At 34.1% G+C, this 23,138-nt stretch overlaps 2 protein-coding genes across 5 annotated transcripts in view; both read right to left on the bottom strand.

Annotated features, from left to right (window-relative positions):
• LOC127870050 (uncharacterized) overlaps positions 1–11,209 on the bottom strand; it is a 55,992-nt gene extending 44,783 nt beyond the window's left edge. Inside the window, exons 1-21 of the mRNA XM_052412710.1 lie at positions 11,089–11,209; positions 9,890–10,046; positions 9,258–9,421; positions 8,612–8,759; positions 8,340–8,488; positions 7,997–8,144; positions 7,731–7,897; positions 7,333–7,480; positions 7,051–7,211; positions 6,481–6,568; positions 6,160–6,240; positions 5,710–5,879; positions 5,351–5,528; positions 5,004–5,149; positions 3,539–3,686; positions 3,045–3,217; positions 1,463–1,616; positions 1,165–1,322; positions 813–960; positions 388–551; positions 69–219 (exon numbers count right to left, since the gene is read on the bottom strand). Coding sequence (XP_052268670.1) covers positions 69–219; positions 388–551; positions 813–960; positions 1,165–1,322; positions 1,463–1,616; positions 3,045–3,217; positions 3,539–3,686; positions 5,004–5,149; positions 5,351–5,528; positions 5,710–5,879; positions 6,160–6,240; positions 6,481–6,568; positions 7,051–7,211; positions 7,333–7,480; positions 7,731–7,897; positions 7,997–8,144; positions 8,340–8,488; positions 8,612–8,759; positions 9,258–9,421; positions 9,890–10,046; positions 11,089–11,146 — 3,059 coding nt within the window. The 5' untranslated portion in view covers positions 11,147–11,209. The remainder of the gene's footprint in view (positions 1–68; positions 220–387; positions 552–812; positions 961–1,164; positions 1,323–1,462; positions 1,617–3,044; positions 3,218–3,538; positions 3,687–5,003; positions 5,150–5,350; positions 5,529–5,709; positions 5,880–6,159; positions 6,241–6,480; positions 6,569–7,050; positions 7,212–7,332; positions 7,481–7,730; positions 7,898–7,996; positions 8,145–8,339; positions 8,489–8,611; positions 8,760–9,257; positions 9,422–9,889; positions 10,047–11,088) is intronic.
• A 3,183-nt stretch (positions 11,210–14,392) lies between these two features.
• On the bottom strand, positions 14,393–19,607 carry LOC127868852 (oncoprotein-induced transcript 3 protein-like). 4 transcript variants are annotated; one of them, XM_052411000.1, is made up of 8 exons: positions 19,488–19,607; positions 19,035–19,271; positions 18,441–18,602; positions 17,507–17,542; positions 16,972–17,091; positions 15,243–15,344; positions 14,697–14,915; positions 14,393–14,511 (listed from the first exon to the last, which is right to left on the bottom strand). In XM_052411000.1, the coding sequence occupies exons 1-8, from the start codon at positions 19,561–19,563 to the stop codon at positions 14,495–14,497; spliced, it is 969 nt and encodes a 322-aa protein (XP_052266960.1). In that variant the 5' UTR covers positions 19,564–19,607; the 3' UTR covers positions 14,393–14,494. The 4 variants fall into 4 exon arrangements, with proteins under 4 accessions (XP_052266960.1, XP_052266956.1, XP_052266958.1 ...); XM_052410996.1 differs by having other exon boundaries at positions 15,243–15,464; positions 16,870–17,091; XM_052410998.1 differs by lacking the exon at positions 17,507–17,542 and having other exon boundaries at positions 15,243–15,464; positions 16,870–17,091.
• Between the last annotated feature and the right edge of the window lie 3,531 nt (positions 19,608–23,138).

Raw genomic sequence — 23,138 nt, forward strand, 5'->3', positions numbered from 1 at the left:
GGCAAATATCACAGATTAAGTGCATCTGAAGAATATCTGAAAGCTTGTACCACCGCTGCATTATTTACCCGTAATTGTATCCCAACATTCTACAGAACATTGTCGCGTGTTCATCCTTTCGCATTGGATCAAAGCATATATTTGACCAAGTTTTGTTTAAGTAGACCTCAACAGTCCCTGTGTACATGTTCGTCTGATCCTTAAGACGCACTGGTGTATCTACGATAGAAACAAGATTCATAAACGTATAGGGTTAATGTAAGTCATTTTAGAAAAGATGCTGCACAAGATTCATTCGAAGAAATGTATACATTAATAAAAAAATAATATACGCTGAAGTTCAATATACGTTGTCATCGATGCAAATATTGACACACGAGCACATACTGCATCTTATTAGCGCTGGATTCTTGCATTTAGTGTTATAATCCCAATTCGAAGATGGACACATCTGATAGTCTTCCTCTGTACCGCTGCATAGGATATTATCTACTAATATATTGGTGGCGAATCCAGGCTTGAAGTACGGTTCCTTCACAACTTCATAAACCCTGAACGTGTAAATTACTTAATGCCGTTATGCATCATCCGCATAAACAGTTCAAATACGGTTGTAAGAACAACTTGTACAAAATTGCGTTATACAATTTAACCTAACAACTTTATAATAGCAAAACGTATTTTAAATAAACAGCAATTATATAGTTCATGTAATAACGTTTTTGATTCAACTAACGCGATTAATTTAGTCCGTTAAAATATAAGAATGTATGAATGGCTTTTTGTGTTCGCCTTATCTAACAACTACCAACCTGGTAAAATTAAATAGCATTTTGCACATAACAGCCTGGGTCTCTGCAGTTAAATTATCAGCACACAAATAACCGCTACGTCCGTTCTTTTGCACACGTACATATCCCCGATGCTTAGTAAAACTGCCATCAATACTTATAGGAGACACTGAAAAAATTTAATAAACATGTTCTCTAAAGAATGTAAAATAATGACGTAATGTTTTTATTTAATAAGTAAATATGAATTTGACATAATAATAATGTACATAATATTGTGATTGGTCGCAATATAGTAAAACTAAAAGGCACATACAACCAAAGGCAAAAATCAACTAAAACAAACCAGAGAACAAAGATAATTGAAACATACAACAATTTATTGTGAGTCCATAGTAGTTGCAATAAGTGTATCCCCAGTCCGAGGAAGGGCACAGAGAGATATCAGATTCATTTCCAACGCATTGCAGGTCTCTCAGCAAGGAGTTCAAGGAGTTGGAATAATCATAGTTGTTCGTATAGGTTGCATCTCTGCAAAGTGAAACAAAGAAACGATATTATACTAATATATACGTAAAACGCTCTACCCCCCCCCCCCCCCCTCCATCGATTCGAACAGATTTGTTTCATGACGTCATTACAAATGAAATAATGACCTACATTTATACTACCTTGAAAAATTATATTCTAACAAACGACAAAGTACGTCTGTGCTGATCTTTCCATTATAACCTTGGTAACAAATTTGTTTCCAGTCATTTTTAAAGTGCAACTCAACCCGCCCGTCGAACGATGTCTTGCCTCCCAGAAGACGAATTGGCGTTTCTGTAAATAAGAACATGCAATCAGAAAGTGTATGTTTATTACGACCCAACATCTATGTGTGCTACAAAAATATTCCACCTGCACGTGAACGTTTATGGGTGAAGTCACGATACATAGTGAGTGAACATATACTGTTCCATGTATGTGTAAAAACATGCTCTAAAATCGGCAATGATCCTATGATCCGTTGAGTCAATGTGAGCTTTTATATCACTATAACGTACAAATGATTACAATTGGGGGGGGAAATATGAAAAGATATAATCTTCTTCACAGAAACGTAAAGAATTACAATATCCCTTAGTCAACGCACCAATACATTCACGTGTTAAAATGTAAACCACAAAACTGCTTCCGTTATAAGTATTATGGGAGGGATCAATCCGAAAGAGCTTACATATAGAAATAACGTGGTTACATTTATTGATGTATTAATAATGAGAGTTTGTATGTTATGCCACACTAATCATACAAATAATCATAAAAAATCATACAAGTTTAGTGTATGCTTCAGTTTCACAATATTACGTCTAGAATGTATCAATTTGAAATTAATGGCATGTTAGCTTATCCAGTTTTTCGGGGGCATTGATACAAATAACACGGTAACGTGCTACAACTGTTTAACACATACTTCGGTTCAACTGATCTAGAAAATAATACCACCGTCTACCGTCTACGGAAACAGAGAAATAGCCATTATCCTATTTGATAGAACTCTAAAATGTTCTTATACAATGATTTCATCACTCAAACAAGTTATCCTGTATTTAATCGAACATTCATCAAATAAATATTCAGAAACCTTGTCCTAAGCTAAACTAAAAATAAGGGCAACAACTCAACTAAAAGCCCAGTCAATGCATGGCAGAGTATTTGGAATAAGTTGTGAAATTGCGCTAGGGCGTAAAGCGAAATGTTCTAATACCAACATGAGCTATGAAAAGTCCAAGAACAATTAACTTCTAAATGGAGCAAAAGTCAGCACAGTTAAACTTTTTTTCTGTGTCTAGGTTATATTGAGAATACAATTCACCATTATCCAAACCATGCACTGTAGCAAGAGGTAACAGTATAGGGAATTTATGCTGGACTGTTTATTTATTTTTAAATCAAAGACGCTGACGCAGTCGCAGGCATCGGTGCGTCGACAAAGATCGATATTCGTAACGACAAGTCGTTCTTGTAAAACCACTTAACACGCTAGACGTTGTTAGTTGTTTTCCATCAATTCACAGCAACATTGACTAGATACATTACGCAAAGGAAACACGTGGATATGCAATAACATGAAATATTACTAAAATGTATGATCGCATTTGCGATTCTCATACGAAAACATTCGCGTTCAAGTTCACATTAGCTTCATTATGCAATCCCAACAGTACATTATAACGTTAACAATAGCGCATTGTATATTGTACGAACCGAGTACTCGACAAAAAACAGTTGCTACGTTCCCATCTCTGCAAGATGTTTCATTCCATGGGAAACTCTGACACTCCCCTATATCGTGCTCGCTTGATTTGCACGAAACGTTTTTTAGAAGGTATCCATGATTACCAAACCCGAATGGGGAATCGTCGAGAGCTGATGCATTCCTGAAAATTTAAAATGCTTTACACGACATTCATGATCCAGCAATAGTTTAAGCTTTAGGCGTAATTTAATGTTAAGAAGGTTATGAACTGTTAATGAATAAAAAATATTGCAATAATAATTATGTGTATGAATTTCCTTTATTATTATTATTATTATTTCAAGGAAAACAATGTGTATAAAAACACAGCTGAGGACATACTTTGGTGGCTTGTATTATCTCGGATTACTTTACAAAAAAATGGCAGTTTGTTAATGAGATGAATTGTGCTACTGATGTCACAGCATGAATGCGTGATGTCAATGTTGTTATCAAATCGAACCAAAGTCTAATGCCAGCTTTTCTGCAGACAACATCAGCCTCTCTGTTTGTAAATTCGTCAGCACAGATGGTTCCCCAGCGCCCCTGGTGCAGCACTTCCACACGACCGGATCTCTCACTGCTCCCGTTCACTAGGCGGACGCTACTGTCTGAAAAATGTTGATTATCAATTTATAGCATCTGTGATCGCAGGTTTCTTTTTTATGTTCATTTTTATATTATACTGTACAATACATATTTGAAAAATAGCATACATGCATGTGGTTAGTATTGACGTGAACGACCCTGTCCTAAGAGCACTCGTATATAAACATGAAAGTAGATATTCCTCTTTCTAACTAAGTTCATGGACTATCCCACAAATAAAACATAGTAACACATTAGATATTGTTTAACTTCGTGAGGATTCTGGTTGTTTCTGGTTTATTCATATTGTCGACACATATAACATTCTTTACACACAAAGAATGACGCTTTGGAATTATGTAGCGACTTGAAATGAATGTTTCGAACAACGATAACATAATTTGGTCAGAAACATACCATTGGTCAAACATCTATTTTCAGATGAGATTCAAGTCAACTCGTTTTGGTAAATGTCGATGTGTGATAAAATTATATCAATCCATTAAATTACAAAATAAATAATTGATAAAAAATAAGTATTGGTCTTTTAATTATCTTGAATATCCATATCTAGAAGAAAAGGGGTACTTTATTTTGCGAAATTACGGTTTTGCAAATATGTTACGGTGATTATTAAAGGGGCATTTTCACAGATGTTGGCATGTTTTGAAGTTTGTCATTAAATGCTTTATATTGATAAATGTAAACATTTGATCTAAAAAGCTCCAGTAAAAAAAACAAGAATAACATTAAAAAAAGATAAAAAAAGAAACCCTCAACTGGGCTCGAACCACTGACTCGTGGAGTCCTGGAGTAAAAGTCTATACCGCTTAGACCACTCGGCCATCCGTACTCATGAATAACGGACGTATTTTATACTTTATATAAGCAATCCTCGTAGTTTAACAAAATATAACAACAACAGAACTCTCCAAATTATTCAATCGTTTCGCGTTGCAACGCTTTATAATTATCAGGTTTTTAAATCGTCAAAATATGCATATAATGGATATTTGAGAGCATGGTAAATGTTCTCAGTATTACTGTTTCCTTAAAAATATTATAACTAAATTGAAAATGTGCGAATCTGAAACAATTTTTTTTAATATTGTCAATTTACCAAAACGTGCAAAGGCCCCTTTAATACACGCATATGCACATGTGGGTTTACGAGTGTGTCAATAACGACCATGTCCGTTTTAGTACATTGTCTGTATGTTTTTGTTTCAAAGCGTTAACCCGCATTCATACATAGTTAAGTTTAAATAATTTTATACGAATTTAATGTTTTGACTGATGGATATCGTTGTCTGGTGTTACAATTGATGAAAAACGCTTACTGCAAACTATGGCTGCCTGGTCACACGGATACTCAACACCCCATGTGTCAGATTTACAATCTGAGATGTCCCCTTCTGTATCGCTACAGTCAAGGTTCCGAACGACAATTTTGCTGCGTGGCTGTACTTCGCTTATCAAGTACCCACTTGTAAAACAAAAACAATTTAACTTATGCTATGTTTGATAGAGAGGTATTGAAATTAAACATTGCCAGTAATATATTGAGCAAAATGCACCATTAACTTAGAAACCATATTTACGTTTAATTTTACGGTGATTAGAACCGTAACTTTAGACATATATGTCCGCTTATAATTAGGATATGATTATATTTAACCGTGCCAACCTTTGATTGTATCCCAGATGTTTACAAATAATGTTTATATCATGTGCCGTGATGTCGTAATAATTATAATTGATTAATCGTTGACGACAGATTCCCAGCCAGGTGCCATTATACAAGATCTCGACTCTTCCAGCTTTTATTGAAGGTCCATCTGCGACCTTGACAGTGGAATTTTGCGCTGTAAAGAAGAAATTAAAAAGATTCAAAATGTTTAAATCTGCAAATTACCATTTATATTCGTTTGAATAAGGCGTAATTACATGTTGTTATCAACAAAAACGAGGTGGTTGAATGTTGTAAATATGCATTTGTATATAATGAAAACCTACGAGGAAAGATCGGAAAAACAAATAACGTACCACAGTTAATTGCTGCACGATTGCTTGTGCTACAGGATGTCAATGTCCATTGGTTGCTGGGTGTGCATCCACTTATGTCCGTTTCGTTACCAGTGCAACCAATACTGATTATTGCAGAAAACCTTCCATTAGAATTATATTGACTGTACGCGTTAAATGTTCTCGGATGCCTAAAATAAATAAAATTAATATAGCAGGTATAGAGATATCGTCTAACCTGTAGCACTATGTATAACAATGCTCACGTTGTCTTGAATATTTTTATCTTTTGAACATATAGTTATTTGATAAGGAAACACTTACACATTGTATTGAAAAGTCTCAATACACAGGCAATGAGGTACGCATTTTACGCGCTATATTTATACAGACTACGTTAATTGATAATTAAGTTATAAAAAACGATTTAATATATTCCGATATGCTCATTTACATATGCAAAATACGTACACATTAGGATGCCCAATCATTTTACACAAAACCATCGCATCCTGGATAGTAAATTTATCGTAACACATTTCCCTCCAGTACCTAAAATAGGATAGAAGAAATTGATTCACTTCGTGTATATCTTTGATGAAATAAATATGTTTAAATATACAACAAAGCATCAGAAATACTTTGCTTGAAAGAAAAGAAAGTGAATACAAATTGCGTGTGCCATATTCAGTTTTGCTATACATATAATTGTTTAAATGCGGGAAAAGTTAGTGCAGCAACATACTTTCTCATATAATTTTGAAAATCGTTGAAAAGAAATTTTAGCAATACCCGTTTGCTGCGTTTTCTCGTACGTAAATCTCAACTCTTCCATTGAACATCGTCGTCCCGTTCAGAAGCCTTATTGGTGTGTACGAATCTGTCAAGAAAACATCTCTTCTAAACGCGTACAGTCACATAGAAACTTGTTACAGAATGAATGGAAACAATACACATCAAGGTATTTTGGCAGGTGAAAGATTTAAATTGATATGAATACAATACGCCGTTAAAATGTCAGACATGTAATAAAAATATCAAAACTGATAGCATCCACTAGATGCTTTAAAAATAATGATACACCCTCCTTTTACTTATATTAAGATTGTCGGTAAAATATGAATAAAACAGCGTGCTATTTCAAGGCAAATACAACTTTATACAAATAATTTGATGTAAAGACAATCTATTCGAATAAATATTAAATTGACTAAATAGTTGTTCCTTTGAAATGTACAATTACTGTATTGTATATCTAAGTTTTACTGTCTCTTTAAAATCGCATGTTAATAATAATCGTATTGTGCTTGATTTTAGTTCAAATGTGCAGAAAATTAAGCATAGTAAAGCAAAATATCTTACAACAATTAAATGCAGAGCTAAGTCTTGTCGAGCATGAAACGATAGTTTCTGTTGATTTGCAATTCGCAATATCGGTCTCGTTCCCTTCACAGTCGTATCCATGCGATTTCATCGATCCGCTACCATTTTTGAAACGGCCATCGTAATAAACAGTTATGTTACTGAAAGGTATATTTGAAGTTCACAATCACCGAATGAAACAATCATCCTAGGTGTTTGTTAAATTATGTGAATGTACATGTATAATTAGAAATTATATCTATGTTCTTTACATATACGAACCCTCCTTCAAACCCTAGCATCCTGCACACGACCACTGCCGTCTTGTTATCTACGAGGTCAGAACAAACTGTTTCCCAAACAGAATTATTCTGTATTTCAAGTCGACCTGCATATCTGGTGGGTCCATCTGATAAACGAACTTCCGTTTCTACAAACATCAGTTACCGATTGATTGCTAAACATGTAGGGCAAAGTGCGTCTTCTTGTACGCGATTGACATGGGTGGTTTTTGGTTTAGTGTATCGTCCAAAACAGCTTAGAGTTATACCCATAAGAGTTATAATCCTTTTTAGACAATTGATTAAAAAAACTAAACCATTTTGTTCGTTGCAACTAAGATATTATGGTGTTAATGTTTTGTGTCTTATATAGATAAACCAATGTATTTGTATACGCACTGCATTCAACCGATGCATCTTCAATGTGATTGCAATTCGATGGAGACATCCAGTCGCTTGATTTACATTCAGAAATGTCATTTTCGTTACCAATACAACGCATTTCGTCCACTACTATATCCCCTGTGCCTTCCCCATAATAACTTCCGCCCAAGGCTTTGGAATCACTGTAAGATGATTATGAATTTATATTTACATGATATGGATTCTTAGTCAAAGTATTTATAACTATAATCGTATTTTATTCGATATGTGAAACCATTTACTTTGTGCTAAAACCAAGCATGTTACAGATGACTTTTGCTTCAAGGTCATCGAAGCCGTCATCGCATATCGTCCCCCAGCGACCTCTGTACTCGATCTCAACACGTCCTGACTGGGAGCTGGTGCCGTTCACTAGCCGAATTGGAGTTCCTGAAAAACGGAATCTAAAATTAATGAGTACTTTATCACTCTGATAAAAGAGTTTGATTTTTTCCTCATACCTCGCAACGCAAATTGCATGTTTGTGTGTACAGACATAGGGTACGTCAACAATCATCTGTATACATAATTATCTTTGGCACACATAATGACTACTTTGTATTACTTTGTACAACTTGTACTTACGACAGTTAATGGAAGCCGCAGAGGATAAAAAGCACGTGCTAGTATTCCTTCTCACACACAAGGAAATGTCTTTTTCTGCTCCATGACATGAGTAGGATATCGGAGAGAAAGTATTTCGGTAGGAGTGTGATGACGTGAGCTGTGCTCCACTGCAAAGTAATATAAAATGTTGATGTTAATATACAATTGTTGTTTCGTTGCGATAAAAACTCAAGATGTATCAATTGAACTTATGGGCAAGCATATTTACAAAACGTAAACATTGTTTCTACTTGAAACTGAATCCCATCATCCCGCAGACGACCTTGGCTTCGGATAAGGTGAAGTTCTCGGCACATATTGGTTCCCAGATCCCAGAGATGTTCACCTCCACCTGACCGTCGTGTGTGGCAGAACCAGTCGCCAATTGCACTTTCGTGTCTAAATGAGTTTAACTTGTAAGTGTAAATATAAATACATGCATAAGAAAGTTTACATAGGCGTATGCATATTTTGTTGTGCTATAAACCGCGATAACAAATTGAAGTTTAAATCATAATCTAACACTATGTGCAATCAATTTCAACATGATGTAATGATTAAATTTTTACTATCGGACGTGAGGTTGTTATTATCTAGTTTATCTGCTTATTACCGATATGAATATGAATCATATCTTTAAAATGGTCCTCTTATTCAAAATCGCGTACTTTATACTGCACATAAATAAACACAAATGCAGCTTATACATGAATCCTTTTAACCTTGTTTTACGGAATTCTTTTGTATCACATATAGTGGTTATATATGTGTACAATCAAGAAATACGTTGTATATGAAATATGCTATTTATTAGTTATTTGGGTAACGTTCACACTTTCCCGCAATACAGGTAACTTAAGCAGTGTCTCGCGGTACATATAACACATATAAACATACGGCAGTTGACGCCGACGTCCTCTTTGTGGGAACAATCAGTTGATTGCCAACTATCATGCGAGCAGTTTGCAACGTCTTCTTCGTAACCATTGCAGTTAAGACTATCTAGCATGATTATCCCAGTTCCTGGGCCATACACGCTTGGCAAGAGTACTTCTGAGACACTATATTAAATTATTGAAGGCAAATAAAATAGTATAATTTTAATGTAATTAAAAGTCTTATGCAATGTCATGCTTGTATCTGGTAGTTTTATTTTAAAACAGTGTGCGTTGATTTAAGAAAGCGTAGCCTCAAATGAATTAAATCAATAACATTTTCTAACGACATAAAAAGTATAGAACAGTACTTTTTCAATTCCTTATAATATTTCGTTTTCCATCATTTCGTTCTCAGTATTAAATCAAACATGTACATGCAGAACACAAGATGCCCGACAAAACTAATCCTTCTTTACATTTAAGCCCCACAGGTAAAACGATCCTTTTTATAAGGCTTTACACAACTAATAAATATATGCATTTAACAACGAGAATTAAATGAAAATCATCCACTACAATTTGAAAGTATGTTAAAATCTGGCGTTATAATACATGTATGCAATTAAAGCACGTTTGAGGTAAATCAATTACCCTGTGTCTGCAAATCCGAGCATCCTGCAGACGACCTTTGCGCTGGTGACTGTGAACTCGTCGTCACACACTGTTCCCCATTGCCCACCGTGCTCCACCTCCAAGCGGCCTGAGTACGGCGTCCTGCCACCAACAAGGCGGATATTTGTGGCCGACGCTTTAATAGAACACTAATAATAATATCCGTCCCTGTGTACCTAAAGTCTAAATCCTTCAAACAAAAAAACGGTTAAATATTGCATACTTGTTTAATTATAAAGATAATGCAATTGTATACAGTATTATTTCAGTAGATGTGCATTTAAGGGGCCTTTTCACAGATTTTGGCATGTATTGACGTTTGTCATTAAATGCTTTATATTGATAAATGTAAACATTGGATCTAAAAAGCTCCAGTACAAAATCAAGGCTACAATTTAAAAAACAAAAAACAGTAACCCTCAACTGGGCTCGAACCACTGACCCCTGGAGTCCTGGAGTAAACGTCTACCAGTTAGACCACTCGGCTATCCGTACTGATACAATGCGTATTGTATTTTATACTTTATATAAGCAATCCTCGTAGCATCACAACATATAACGACAACAACAGAATTCTCCAAATTAGTCAATCGTTTCGCGTAACAACGCCTTATAATTTTCAGGTTTTTAAATCGTCAAAAGATGCATATAATAGATATTTTAGAGCATGTTAAATGTTCAGTATTATTGTTTCCTCACAAATAACATAACTAAAACTAAAATTTGCGAATATGAAACAACTTTTTTCACTTTTGTCAATTTACCAAAACGTAAAAAGGCTCCTTTATTATGCGAACCATAATATGAACCCTTAAAGTTTAAAGGTAATTTAACTAACTTTAACGACATGTTCTTCAATTTAATGTTCTTTTTGAAAGCTGAATGTTATAGATTAAAATTGTTGTTGTGATAATCATGTTTCAACAGCATGAATTAATCATCGTTTGAATGTTCACAAAAACAATTCAGTCCGATACTACCTATATAAGATCTTCCTCAACTTTAATGCATCAAATAATATTATACGAAATTAAGTTGATAGTGGATTTAAAAAAATATATAGCTATTATACAAAAACTTAATATAATTCTGAATACCTTTGTATTTTTAATGATCATAATAACATTTTAAAAGTTTGATTTTATTTTTCTTCTTTATAAATTAGAAGTCAAATTTACCTATTGGTAGCATCAACAGCAACCAAAACACAATCGCATTAAACTGAAATGCCTTCATTGCAAATAAGTTGTCAGTCCATTTATTATGCAGCAAAAAGCAACGTGTGAACGCAATCAGCAAGGTTTTGGTTATATAGTCACACGTCACGTGATTTCGCTTATACATGGCCGTAAGATACGCCAACACATGCTTGTTGATAAGATGTTGACAGGACAACGGGGATATTTTCAAATATGCAAATTTTTAAAGCGAGATTATACGATTTTTTATATGTGTTTAATTGAAATATATTGATAAAATATGTTACAATAACACAAAATAGGCAAGAAAAATCTATCATTTTAAATAACCTCATGACAAAGCAGCATCACAAGGCATTTGGTGCAAATGCATTGGTAGTTGCGAAATAAAAAAACATTGCACTTGTTAAAAGAGAAAGATTTACAAGGTATGCGCAACATCATTTCAAAAACTTGCAATAAAACATTATGAATGTAAACAAGTAATCAGCAACTAATACAATCTACATTACTTGTGCAATTTCGTTGGTAGTATGATATTTCATTTATATTTGTAAATTAGATATAAGTGTTTTCATTTTGTTTTCCAGTGTCATTAATGTTAACATTGTTTGATAACGTTGGGAAAAAAAGAAAAACAATCACGCTGTTGTTGTGTTTGACATTATACGTCTCTTACTATGTACTCACATAAAATCAAAGTCGAGTAATGTCATAAAAGGATCTAACACGATTTTTAATTTCATAACATGTTTTATTTAACTAGTTAATAGCTCAATGCGAGTTTAATCAATCATGCTCGCAATGAAATTTATACTCATTTTTGTGTACGTAACAACCGGACTATGCACTGGCGAACATTTGTGATTTGGATAAATAAAGCACTTATGTTTTATCTTCGTACACTATTACACACGGTAAGGATGTTAGCATTTTAATCAATTTATTGCAGCTATGTGATCGTATGGCACGTCCCGTAAAGGGACTATGTCATTTAAAGTGACCCTTAAAAGAAAACTGGGCTGTCTTTAATCTCAATTGGACAAAATAATTATTGCATATAATGAAGTATACAACACGCTTAAATAAAAATCAAAGTACTGGTGTGACGATGCTTTTGAAGAGGATGGATGTAAAAGCATCAATTTAAGTATATCTATATCACTACAATTGTGTATGAATGTACGAACATTTTGGGTACGAAAAAAATTGGGTACGAAAATTTTGGGTACGAAAAAAATTGGGAACGAAAAAACTTTTGGGTACGAAACTGGGAGGCGGGTTACATTCTCGATCAAATCTAACAAGAAATATCTTTAAAAAGATAATCGGCGTGTATTTTTCTGTACTACTTTTCGTAAAAACTTTCTATTACAATAAAATGTTTGTGGGTTATTAAAATTACGTTTCAGCAGATATATACAAAACATGACATTATCGTTAATAACACCTGTACATCATACCCTACCTTTATTTCGTTGTTTACGTTCTTAATTTAATAATGTTATATGTGCGGACGTGATTTCACATGCCCATGGGCATGGATATATGTTTTTTTCTGTTGACTATTGTTTGTTAATTTAAGTTCAATACGCATAGGCATGTTTGTTCATTAAGTATGGCAATACTTTCATGATGATTCTCGAAAGTAGGTATAAGCACATAGCCGACCCAGGTGAGCTCAATCGTAAGAGCACTTGACTACCCGAGTTCGCCCAGGAACATATGGATAAGTTAACTAACCAAAGCGATATGACCTTATATATGCTGAAATCTAACAAACGAACGAATTATCAAACATGTTATGTACACTTAGGTGGTTGTGTAATTTCTGTTAGAATATCGTATTAAATCTGTACATTTAAAATGATTGTGCCCGCACGTTTGTTTGTTTTCTTTTTTAAGTCTATACGCGCCTAGGCTGCACCCAGTGTGTGTATTTGTGTATTTCCAAGGTTATGAGTTACCTCCGCGCATAAGGCTGCATAATGTTGGGACCCGGAGTGTGTCCAGCCTACCTAATAAGCTTAGACTGACGACAGTTGGGACGAATTTAAAATAATAGCTGCAATATCCAGCTATTTATTTTTTTACTGAAATACTTTTTAATTTTAGATATAGTCTTGTGCTGCGGAGGATAGGATTTTCCGGAGAAAACCCCACCTTTCCGGTATTGTGACCACAAAACAAACAAAAAAAAAACATTGCGCCGGGAGCGGGAATCGAACCGGTGTCGTAGAGGTGAAAAAGCGTACGTGCTGACCACTGCGCAAGCGGAACGGACAACTACTCAAAGAAATGTTGTTTTATCTAAATACATCATAGCAGTGCAGCGTTAACAATTGGCAGGTTCGATTCTTTAGATTTGTGATCGCGTAAAAAGTTAATTTTACATGTTTTCATTCGCAATTTATTTACAAAATCGAGAACAAATATCAAACACAATAGAGCAAATATATAGTTGTTTCATTGGTCCATAAAGATGAAATGGATGTAAAATTACTAATTTAAAATCAGCGTTGTGATACACTTATTGAATCTGTTTCCCCAGGATATGCTGTTTTATTAATATTTACCTTTATCAATGATAATCAGCGAGGTATGCCGATTGAAAAAATCGAGCTATCTCAATCGGACTGGCTCGGTCTTTTACATAGGTCGCCATTGTGAAGACTTTTTTCATGGATGATAACTAAGACGAGCTGCTTCGCAGCATAGTCAATAAAATACTTGAGGCATTTTCCGATAAAAAAATAATCTTGTTATAATATGTGACCTTTTTGTTTGGCACTCACTTTTTATGTTTAAATTTAAATGTCACAATTATGAGTATTCTATACACAGGTACTTGAACAAAATGTTGGTCCGTATATATATAATAAGAGTACTAATATATATATATATATATATATATATATATATGGACCAAAAAATTGTGTTCAAGTACCTGTGATTCTAGATACCCGTAGACTGGACAGGTATATTTACTTTGGTTGAAGCGCTTCCATGTCATATGTTTGATAATCACGTGATATTTATTTGTGATTCTTTCCTTATGTTTTTCTGTCGAATTTCTCATTTTTATTGTATTTAAATAACTTGATAAAAATACGTTAGTTGTTTGCATTCATTAAAAGATAAATATTATACATATCGGTAGCAATTCAGCTGTTTGTTCTCTTTAACGATATAAACTAAAGACAAATTTTCTATGTACTTAAATTTATTTGTGGATCATTTTAACAATGATACAATTAAATATATCAAAACAAAATATGCAAAATCAAAATTAGTCAATTTATTACTATAATTATTTTAGGTTTATTCAAGGTATGCGTTGTACGAGTACATGGATTCCCCAATGGAAATGCGTGGTGGTCCAGTTTTATCCTATCAAAGCCGCTGAAACGATAAATTTGTCTATATGGAAAAAAATCTTTGATCGACCCTATACATATATCAATATAACTGAAAAAAGATGATAATGAAACAAAAGCAGAAGATCCTTAATTTTTATTGAAGTGAAGAAGAAAAACACATAAAGTAATTTAAGCTTACAAACTTCATAAACATAGGATACTGTATACCTGTTTGAGGGCTGCAGGTGCGAGTTGAATGCCATTTGTTATCTTTGCACGTGAGTTGGAACCAATTCTGTTTAATACCGTTGTCTTGAACACCGTTCCCTTTGCTGCAGTACACGGTAGCGTGAGAATCTACGGAAGTAGTTGTGAAGGTGATGTTATGAAAATGTCCAAGCTTCACGCTCGCATCGAGGTTTTTGGAGTCATTTGGGTTCCCGCATTCTAAAGTGGAAAATGTTAGGATTGTGTTAGATAATTAAAAACAAATCATCCAATAAAGTGCATCATATTTGGTCATTAGATTTAAGATTGGTCTCCAACAATGATGCCAATTCGTAAGCACAAAGTTGGCTTGACGGAAGTGGCCGTTGATCAGTGTGTATCGTAAGCTTAAAACGAGTTTGATTCTAAATATGTAATGCATTAAGCAATTGCATTCTATTGGATAATTGTTTCATTACACTTACCATCTAAACAATATACATTTACTCATACATGGCATTTCTATGTTATTTAAGAGTACAACGTATGAACAGGATCAATGTAAACCTTGTAAACTCTTGCACGTCCGGGTTGAATTCCACTTGAGACCGGATGTACAAGTCAGTGTGAAGGACTCGTATGTAGCAGTACCATCAACAATACCATGACCTTTGAGACAATTGACCGTTGCATGGAAATCGACACCAGTGGAGTTGTATTCTATTGATCTGAATTCGCCAAGGACAACATCCGAATCTAGGTTGTTCTTGATGTTCGGGTCGCCACACCCTGGTAGATTATATACCAGAATCACCATTAGCAATTTGTTCTAGATCAACAGACAATATGAAAGCGAAATTTAAAGAAAACAACACAACGCGGTCGGGGTTACATCATCATACTAGTTTTTATGAAATAAAACAACAATAAGAAACTGTATCGGGTAGCATTAACTCAATATGAGTTATGGACATAAAAAGTATTCTCAACAGAATTATGTTTTGGTATGATATTGTTTTGAACCATATAATTAATTAATTTATATAATTAGAAACTAATAATATTTTATTGACGTTACTTGAATTTATCTATATCGCAATGTATTTTCTTATAAAGCATGTAAAACTTCTATCTTTCCGATTTATATTTTGAAATACTCAAGCACATGGACAGAGAACAATATGATAAGAGATTCAAACTATTCAAAACTATAACGTCTTTATTCAGTACAAACCAGGTGCAATCGTTGAAAGCGCATTTGGATCGATTCCAGGAAAGAAAAGTAGTAGAAGTAGGTAGTAGTAGTAGTAGTAGTAGTAGTAGTAGTAGTAGTAGTAGTAGTAGTAGTAGTAGTAGTAGTAGTAGTAGTAGTAGTAGTAGTAGTAGTAGTAGTAGTAGTAGTAGAAGTATTGTATTTGGTCATTATATTTAAAGGGATCTTTTCACGGTTTGGTAAATTGACAAAATTGTAAAAAGTTGTTTCAGATTCGCAAATTTTCGTTTTAGCTATGATATTTGTAAAGAAACAGTATTACTGAACATTTACCATGGTCTAATATAGCCAATATATGCATCTTTTGACGAATTAAAAACCTTAAAAACTGTAAAAGCGTTGCAACGCGAAACGATTGAATAATTTGGAGAGTTCTGTTGTTGTTGTTAAATTTTGTGAAACTACGAAGATTGCTGATATAATGCATAAAATACTTTTTACAAATATGCTTGGCAGAATAGCCGAGCGGGCTAATACGTTTTTACTCCAGGTTTCTCCAGGACTCCGGAGGTCACTGGTCCGAGTCCAAATGCGGCTACTTTTTTTTCCTTTTTTAAATTTTATTCTTGATTTTTTACTGGAGCTTTTAAGATCCAATGTTTACATTTATCAATATAAAGCATTTAATGACTTATTTCAAAACATGCCAAAAACTGTGAAAAGGCCCCTTTAAGATTGGTCTCCAACAATGATGCCAATTCGTAAGCACAAAGTTGGCTTGACGGAAGAGGCCGTTGATCAGTGTGTATCGTAAGCTTAAAACGAGTTTGATTCCGTCACTAAATATGTAATGCATTAAGCAATTGCATTCTATTGGATAATTGTTTCATTACACTTACCATCTCAACAATATACATTTACTCATACATGGCATTTCTACGTTATATAAGAGTACAACGTATGAAAAGGATCAATGTAAACCTTGTAAACTCTTGCACGTCCGTGTTGAATTCCACTTGAGACCGGATGTACAAGTCAGTGTGAAGGACTCGTATGTAGCAGTACCATCAACAATTCCATGACCTTTGAGACAATTCACGGTTGCGTGGGAATCGACACCAGTGGAGTTGTATTCTATTGATCTGAATTCGCCAAGGACAACATCCGAATCTAGGTTTATTTTGTCGTTTGGGTCGCCGCAATCTGGAAGTTATATTATTATTGCATTAAACATACGGAACTACTTAAACAGTAGAGAAAAAGATGACCACTACGCATAATACTATCTTATGTGAATTTAAAGAACAATAAAAAAAACTATATCTGATAGCAAATACTCAAAATAATTATACGGACATAAATGCATTCTTAAATACAATAAATTGTGTTTTGATATTGTTTAGATCAATACAATTAATGATGAAAACCATTCATATCATTCATATAATTCGAAACTAATATATTCTATTGACATTATGTTTTCTCAAAATGCAGGTCAAAATTGTTATTTGTTTCCGAGTTCTATTTGGAAATATCAAATTACCAGGACAGAGGACATTTGTAAAAAGGATCGAGAGATTCATAACTATTATAAACAAGGTCTTCATCTAGTACAAACCAGGTGCAATCGTTGAAATCGCATTTGGGACGCTTCCTGAAAATCAAATAAAACCATAACTTATATAATGCATTAAAGTTAACTATAATATTGACGACAATAATAATAATAATAATAATACATATAAATATACTATAAATAATTAGTAGTAGTAGTAGTAGTAGTAGTAGTAGTAGAAGTAGTAGTAGTAGTAGTAGTAGTAGTAGTAGTAGTAGTAGTAGTAGTAGTAGTAGTAGTAGTAGTAGTAAGTAGGAGTAGTAGTAGTAGGAGTAGTAAGTAGTAGTAGGAGTAGTAGTAGTAGTAGGAGTAGTAGTAGTAAGTAGTAGTAGTAGTAGTAGTAGTAGTGTAGTAGGAGTAGTAGTAGTAGTAGTAGTAGTAGTAGTAGTAGTAGTAGTAGTAGTAGTAGTAGTAGTAGTAGTAGTAGTAGTAGTAGTATAGTAGAGTTAGTCGTAGTAGTAATAGTAGTAGTAGTAGTAGTAGTAGTAGTAGTAGTAGTAGTAGTAGTAGTTAGTAGTAGTAGTAGTAGAGTAGTTAGTAGTAGTAGTAGTAGTAGTCGTAGTAGTAAGTAGTAGTAGTAATAGTAGTAAGTAGTAGTAGTAGTAGTAGTAGTAGTAGTAGTAGTAGTAGTAGTAGTAGTAGTAGTAGTAGTAGTAGTAGAGTAGTAGTAGTAGTAGTAGTAGTAGTCGTAGTAGTAGTCGTAGTAGTAGTAGTAGTAGTAGTAGTAGTAGTAGTAGTAGTAGTAGTAGTAGTAGTAGTAGTAGTAGTAGTAGTAGTAGTAGTAGTAGTAGTAGTAGTAGTAGTAGTAGTAGTAGTAGTAGGTAGTAGGTAGTAGTAGTAGTAGTAGTAGTAGTAGTAGTAGTAGTAGTAGTAGTAGTAGTAGTAGTAGTAGTAGTAGTAGTAGTAGTAGTAGTAGTAGTAATAGTACCAAACGTACCAAAGCAATAGGCCGTGTGGTCCTCGCGGGTTGGGGGCAATTTGTACACGTAGAATGTTCCGCAATTCTTCACCTGGATACCGAAGCGCGTGTCACAATTAGTCGAGTACTTGAGACACGTGTCACGTGAGACGATTCCATCTTGTGGATGAGGCAAAGAACCTGGCAATCGAAGCCATAAACCGTTTTGAAACTCATCTACAGTGTCGTGATATCAAGGCTCAGGGCTAAATATTTTCTTACAATTGGTGCGAGACATTTTTAAGGAAAACTTTCATATTTGTAAAGCGAAATTTTGCTTATTTATTTAAGGTTAATAATAAAAATAATATGTTGAATATATTAAAATGGTAACTTTTGAAATTTATTTGATCCGGACAACTAATAGAAATTCCTCATAAATTAGTGTACCAATTTTGCTCTTTGAATCGTAAGATAACCCGTGCTTCATCACAGTCCTTTAAGTAAAAATAATAATTTAATGTATCCATCTTCATCTACGAAACCATTAAATATTAGGTTTTATAGACTCATGACTTAGTTCCATTTTTAACATAAGTGACACCACTTCAACTGAAACACGCAATATCTCACCATTCATCCATATAGGGAAGTTGGCTCCACATCTGCACAGCTGATCAGGTGGTGAGGTAAGAATGGGATCCGGTCCCGCGTAATACCAGGCGCGGACGAGCCGGTAATCAGTGACCCTGTTCTGGGAACAGTCCTTATTGGTCACGTTCCGGAAACCCATGGACGTAATGTTATCGTGGTTTCCGGCTAGACACGGATCTTCAGAGCTTTCTCCATACGCAATCCGAAATATCTGGACTGAAAAATATAGTCGCACACTAATTGCATTGATCAACACTGGTGTTTTTCCATTTTACCTAGAGTATAGGTTAATTATCCGTACATGTATCTCGTTAAACTAAAATGAAATTCGGCTTTCTGTTTAAATTGTATTTTAAATGTATTTAAAATGAAAGAGTCAATGAATGTTATTAAAGATTGAAGTTAAACAAGTACTTTAAACAACTTGCTTACCGAAAACAATCGACGTGACGGCTGCATAGAGCATTGTTATCTGTTTGCGGCAATATCTATTCGTGTGGTCGTACATAAACACAATCGTGAATCTACAAATGCACGTCCTTATCTTCGACAGTTAGGATTGGTAAGGCATGGCAATACTTCAGTCACAGTTTTTTTCAATAGTCAGCAGTACGACTGCAAACAAAATTCTGTAACACAATTTTGTCACTGTCAAAAACACTGAGGTTTCGATGTATGGCTAAAATGCAGTGCATAATTGATAAATGGATGATTTGCCGTTATGTTTAAATATAATACATCTATATAGATCCGTGCAGAATCTTTGATAGGTTTTGCGGTACCACTTGTCTGAATATATTTAAACATAATTTTATTATTTCATTTATTAATAGCATTATGTTCTTATAATTATTTGAATCGTTCTTATGTAGTAGAAAAGTGTTTCTAAAATAAATGTTACCGGAACAAAAATTAACTTCCGAGGTGCGAATGCTATAATTTTCCGAAAGAAATTACTTAAAAAGACTTACTCCTTTAAGTTATCGGAAACCATCGCAGTTTTTGACGTTGTTGCAAGCAAGAGAAAACATAGATTAAAGAAGTGAGAGATTGTGTTCTTATTTCAACATTTTAGCTTACAACGCCTCGTAAAAAAATTAATTGGTTATAAGATGCTGAAAGTATGTTTTTAATGACTAATGTGATTGTTTAAGCATTCGACGACACCATTGATACTATGTTATGACCATGCCAATCAAAAACTGCAAGAAAAACAGCGCTTCTCATAAAGGGAGCTTATTCGATAAAAAGAAATAACATGTGTCTCCCTTGAATTACTAATAATCAATTCAGTGGCAAGCAGATAATTAGCAACGTACGTTATGCTCCGTTAAATATACTATGTCTGTCAATGTAATAGTATTTTGTACAACCTATAGAATAATAATTTTACTCGAACAAAATGAAAAATAAATTAGAATATAAGCCTAGCTGCCGAACATACGATATAAACGGTAAAGGGTAGTTTAATTAGAACACCATATTCACCAGGGAATCCGACTGTGTTTGCACTCCTGGCGTATAATGTTCCGCTTCATAAAGTTGTGTTCCTGGTATGTTTATAACGATATGAAAATTTTACATCAATGCAATAAAGATAAACATTTCTGATTAACTCAAACGAATCATTCTTAGAGTGACATGTACAAAAAAGTAAAACCCGGATTTTAAAAAACAAATTGCGTAGTTGTTTTGCTATTGAACACGGACCCGCAACAAGACAATGGGAATCCTTATTTGAGATATATAAATCGTTTGTGCACAAACAAATAATTGCCCAATGTTTAGTGTAAATACGTGTTCTTGCTTTTTATGTAGAAGGAGTCACTGACTTCTATATAGTAAAGTGACAGTTATTACTCTGACAATCTTCTTAATTAAGGGTTTTCAATCGTTTCCACTTTAAGGTACTAATATCATTTTTCGTAAAAAGTAAAGCAAACTAAATATCATATGCGACGTTCAAGCTGTGTTAATTTATTTCTAAAATACACGTTGATCACGTTTTAAATTATGAAAATGCTCACAATATTGACAAAAATGAACATTGAAAATGCGAGCTAAGTAACAAAATATGGAATTGTTAACTGGTTGGTCGGGTACGGAATTATGATACGTGAAAATCCGAAAACAATCATTTTAAATACTCAAGCTGTGGATATAAACATGCAAATTATATTCTCTTACTTTAATGTGCTGAATTAAATTGTATTTTGTATACTTTTTATCAATATTTGTTAAAAAAATACTGTAAAATGATACATGTTATTTTGTGTATGTTCTGAGATGTAAGCTTTTCTTTACATGATTGTAGCATTAATAATTCATGGTGACCTTTGAATGTCTTTATCTATATTTTATGGTGGTGTTCTTGTCTAAACTTAAGTAAAATTGTAAGCAGTTTTGCTTATTATAATCAGTAAAAACACATGTATATGTAAATCAGATTTTATAAAATGCACATTACAACAAAGACTTCAAGATTTTAGAATATAGCCCTAAATATGCATTCTTTGTTCAGCAGAAAAAAAAATATTCTTCATTATTCGGTAAAACAGTTTACAAGCGCGTGGTTCATTATTTATGTATTAAACATACGGTTTTTTAACCACGTCGTTTCAGACATTGTAAAAAATGGCAATTTGTAAAAAGTATATGCTTTTGAAAAAAAATAATTATCTAACATTAATTCACTGTAAACCCCTTTTGTATTTAATATTTGTGACAGATACACATTGACAAGCAGCATACGCAAAGTTATAAAATTCTGGATATTTAAATGCCTGAAAGGATCATATGAGCCTTGTTCTGAGAAAACTGGGCATAATGCATGTGCGTAAAGTGTCGTCCCAGATTAGCCTGTGCAGTCCGCACAGGCTAATCAGGGACGACACTTTACGCCCTAATTGGATTTTTGCTAAAAAGCGATTTCATTTAAACGAAATTTGTCACAAAAGCGGAAAGTGTCGTACCTGATTAGCCTGTGCGGACTGCACAGGCTAATCTGGGACGACACTTTACGCACAAGCATTATGACCAGTTTTCTCAGAACATGACACATATATTATGGAATCATCCACAATTTGATGCTACTTTACTTGCCACTGAATGGCTCTGATGATGTCAATCTAAGTTTTATATTTGAATTATTTGGTAAGTCATATGTTTAACCAGACGACCACATTAAGATATTCAACCGTTTTGTAGGCCGTGTTTATCAACACACAAATACATCAATAGGTGACGCATTCAAACGCAGTTTGCCTTATATGCAAGCAAAGCACCAGGCTAAAACAATTGTATAAATCATGAATACGATATCGGCTACTGATCGATAACAATCGATTCATTCACATTATCCTAGTTTCAAATGCGTTGCTTTACTATGATATTAGCCCAAATGTGTTTTAGACACATGTATAACATTTTTACTTCTGACTAATGAAAAGTTCCGACTGTATTGATGACACCTGTTGTTCTATTTCCTCTTTGATATATATCGCGACGAGAGAACACTTATTAATTGATTTCTGCTTAATCAAATATTCTACGGCCTTGTTTCCGTCGTTTCTATTTTGGTAAGGCCACTATTCGGAAACAAATACTACTATTATTGTCGGATCGATTGTATACTTGTATGCGGATGAAAATTATACGGTGAATCTTTAAACCAAACAAGAGTTATTTGTGATTCACTTGAGTGAGCGTGAACTGTTTAAATATCTTTAAAATTTTCGTAGGACAACTGCTCAGCGAGGCGTGGTTGTCACTTATTGCGCTTGAAGAAGTTAAAGTCATCCGCGTAGAAAGGTGTGTTAGCTGGCGATAGATGGCGAACGTGCACATGTAGTCATTGTGGCGAAAAGAAAGGGGCTGGAAAGGGGACAAAGTTAATTTACACTGTGATATTTAGCGGGCAGATACCAAATCGAAGGAAATTGGTTATATAGGAAATCGGGTTTAAGTTCGAAGATTTGTGCTACTCGTAATTGAAAAGGTGTCAGTCACGCCCTTTGTGGACGAACAATCAGCGACGAAACCTGGAATTTGGGATCAGTTGAAATCCTTACAAACTTGAGAGCA

Source organism: Dreissena polymorpha, chromosome 2, assembly GCF_020536995.1.
Source record: "Dreissena polymorpha isolate Duluth1 chromosome 2, UMN_Dpol_1.0, whole genome shotgun sequence".
Taxonomy (NCBI): Eukaryota; Metazoa; Mollusca; class Bivalvia; order Myida; family Dreissenidae; genus Dreissena; species Dreissena polymorpha.

What these genes read in the sequence shown, in the direction of transcription:
- LOC127868852 (XM_052410996.1), bottom strand. Translation starts at nt 19,563, where the DNA reads ATGTACGACCACACGAATAGATATTGCCGCAAACAGATAACAATGCTC. An exon ending in GACGTGCAAGAGTTTACAAG is followed by an intron (nt 15,465 to 16,869) that starts GTTTACATTGAT and finishes ATAATCTACCAG; the next exon opens with GGTGTGGCGACCCGAACATC. An exon ending in GACGTGCAAGAGTTTACAAG is followed by an intron (nt 14,916 to 15,242) that starts GTTTACATTGAT and finishes TTTCCACTTTAG; the next exon opens with AATGCGGGAACCCAAATGAC.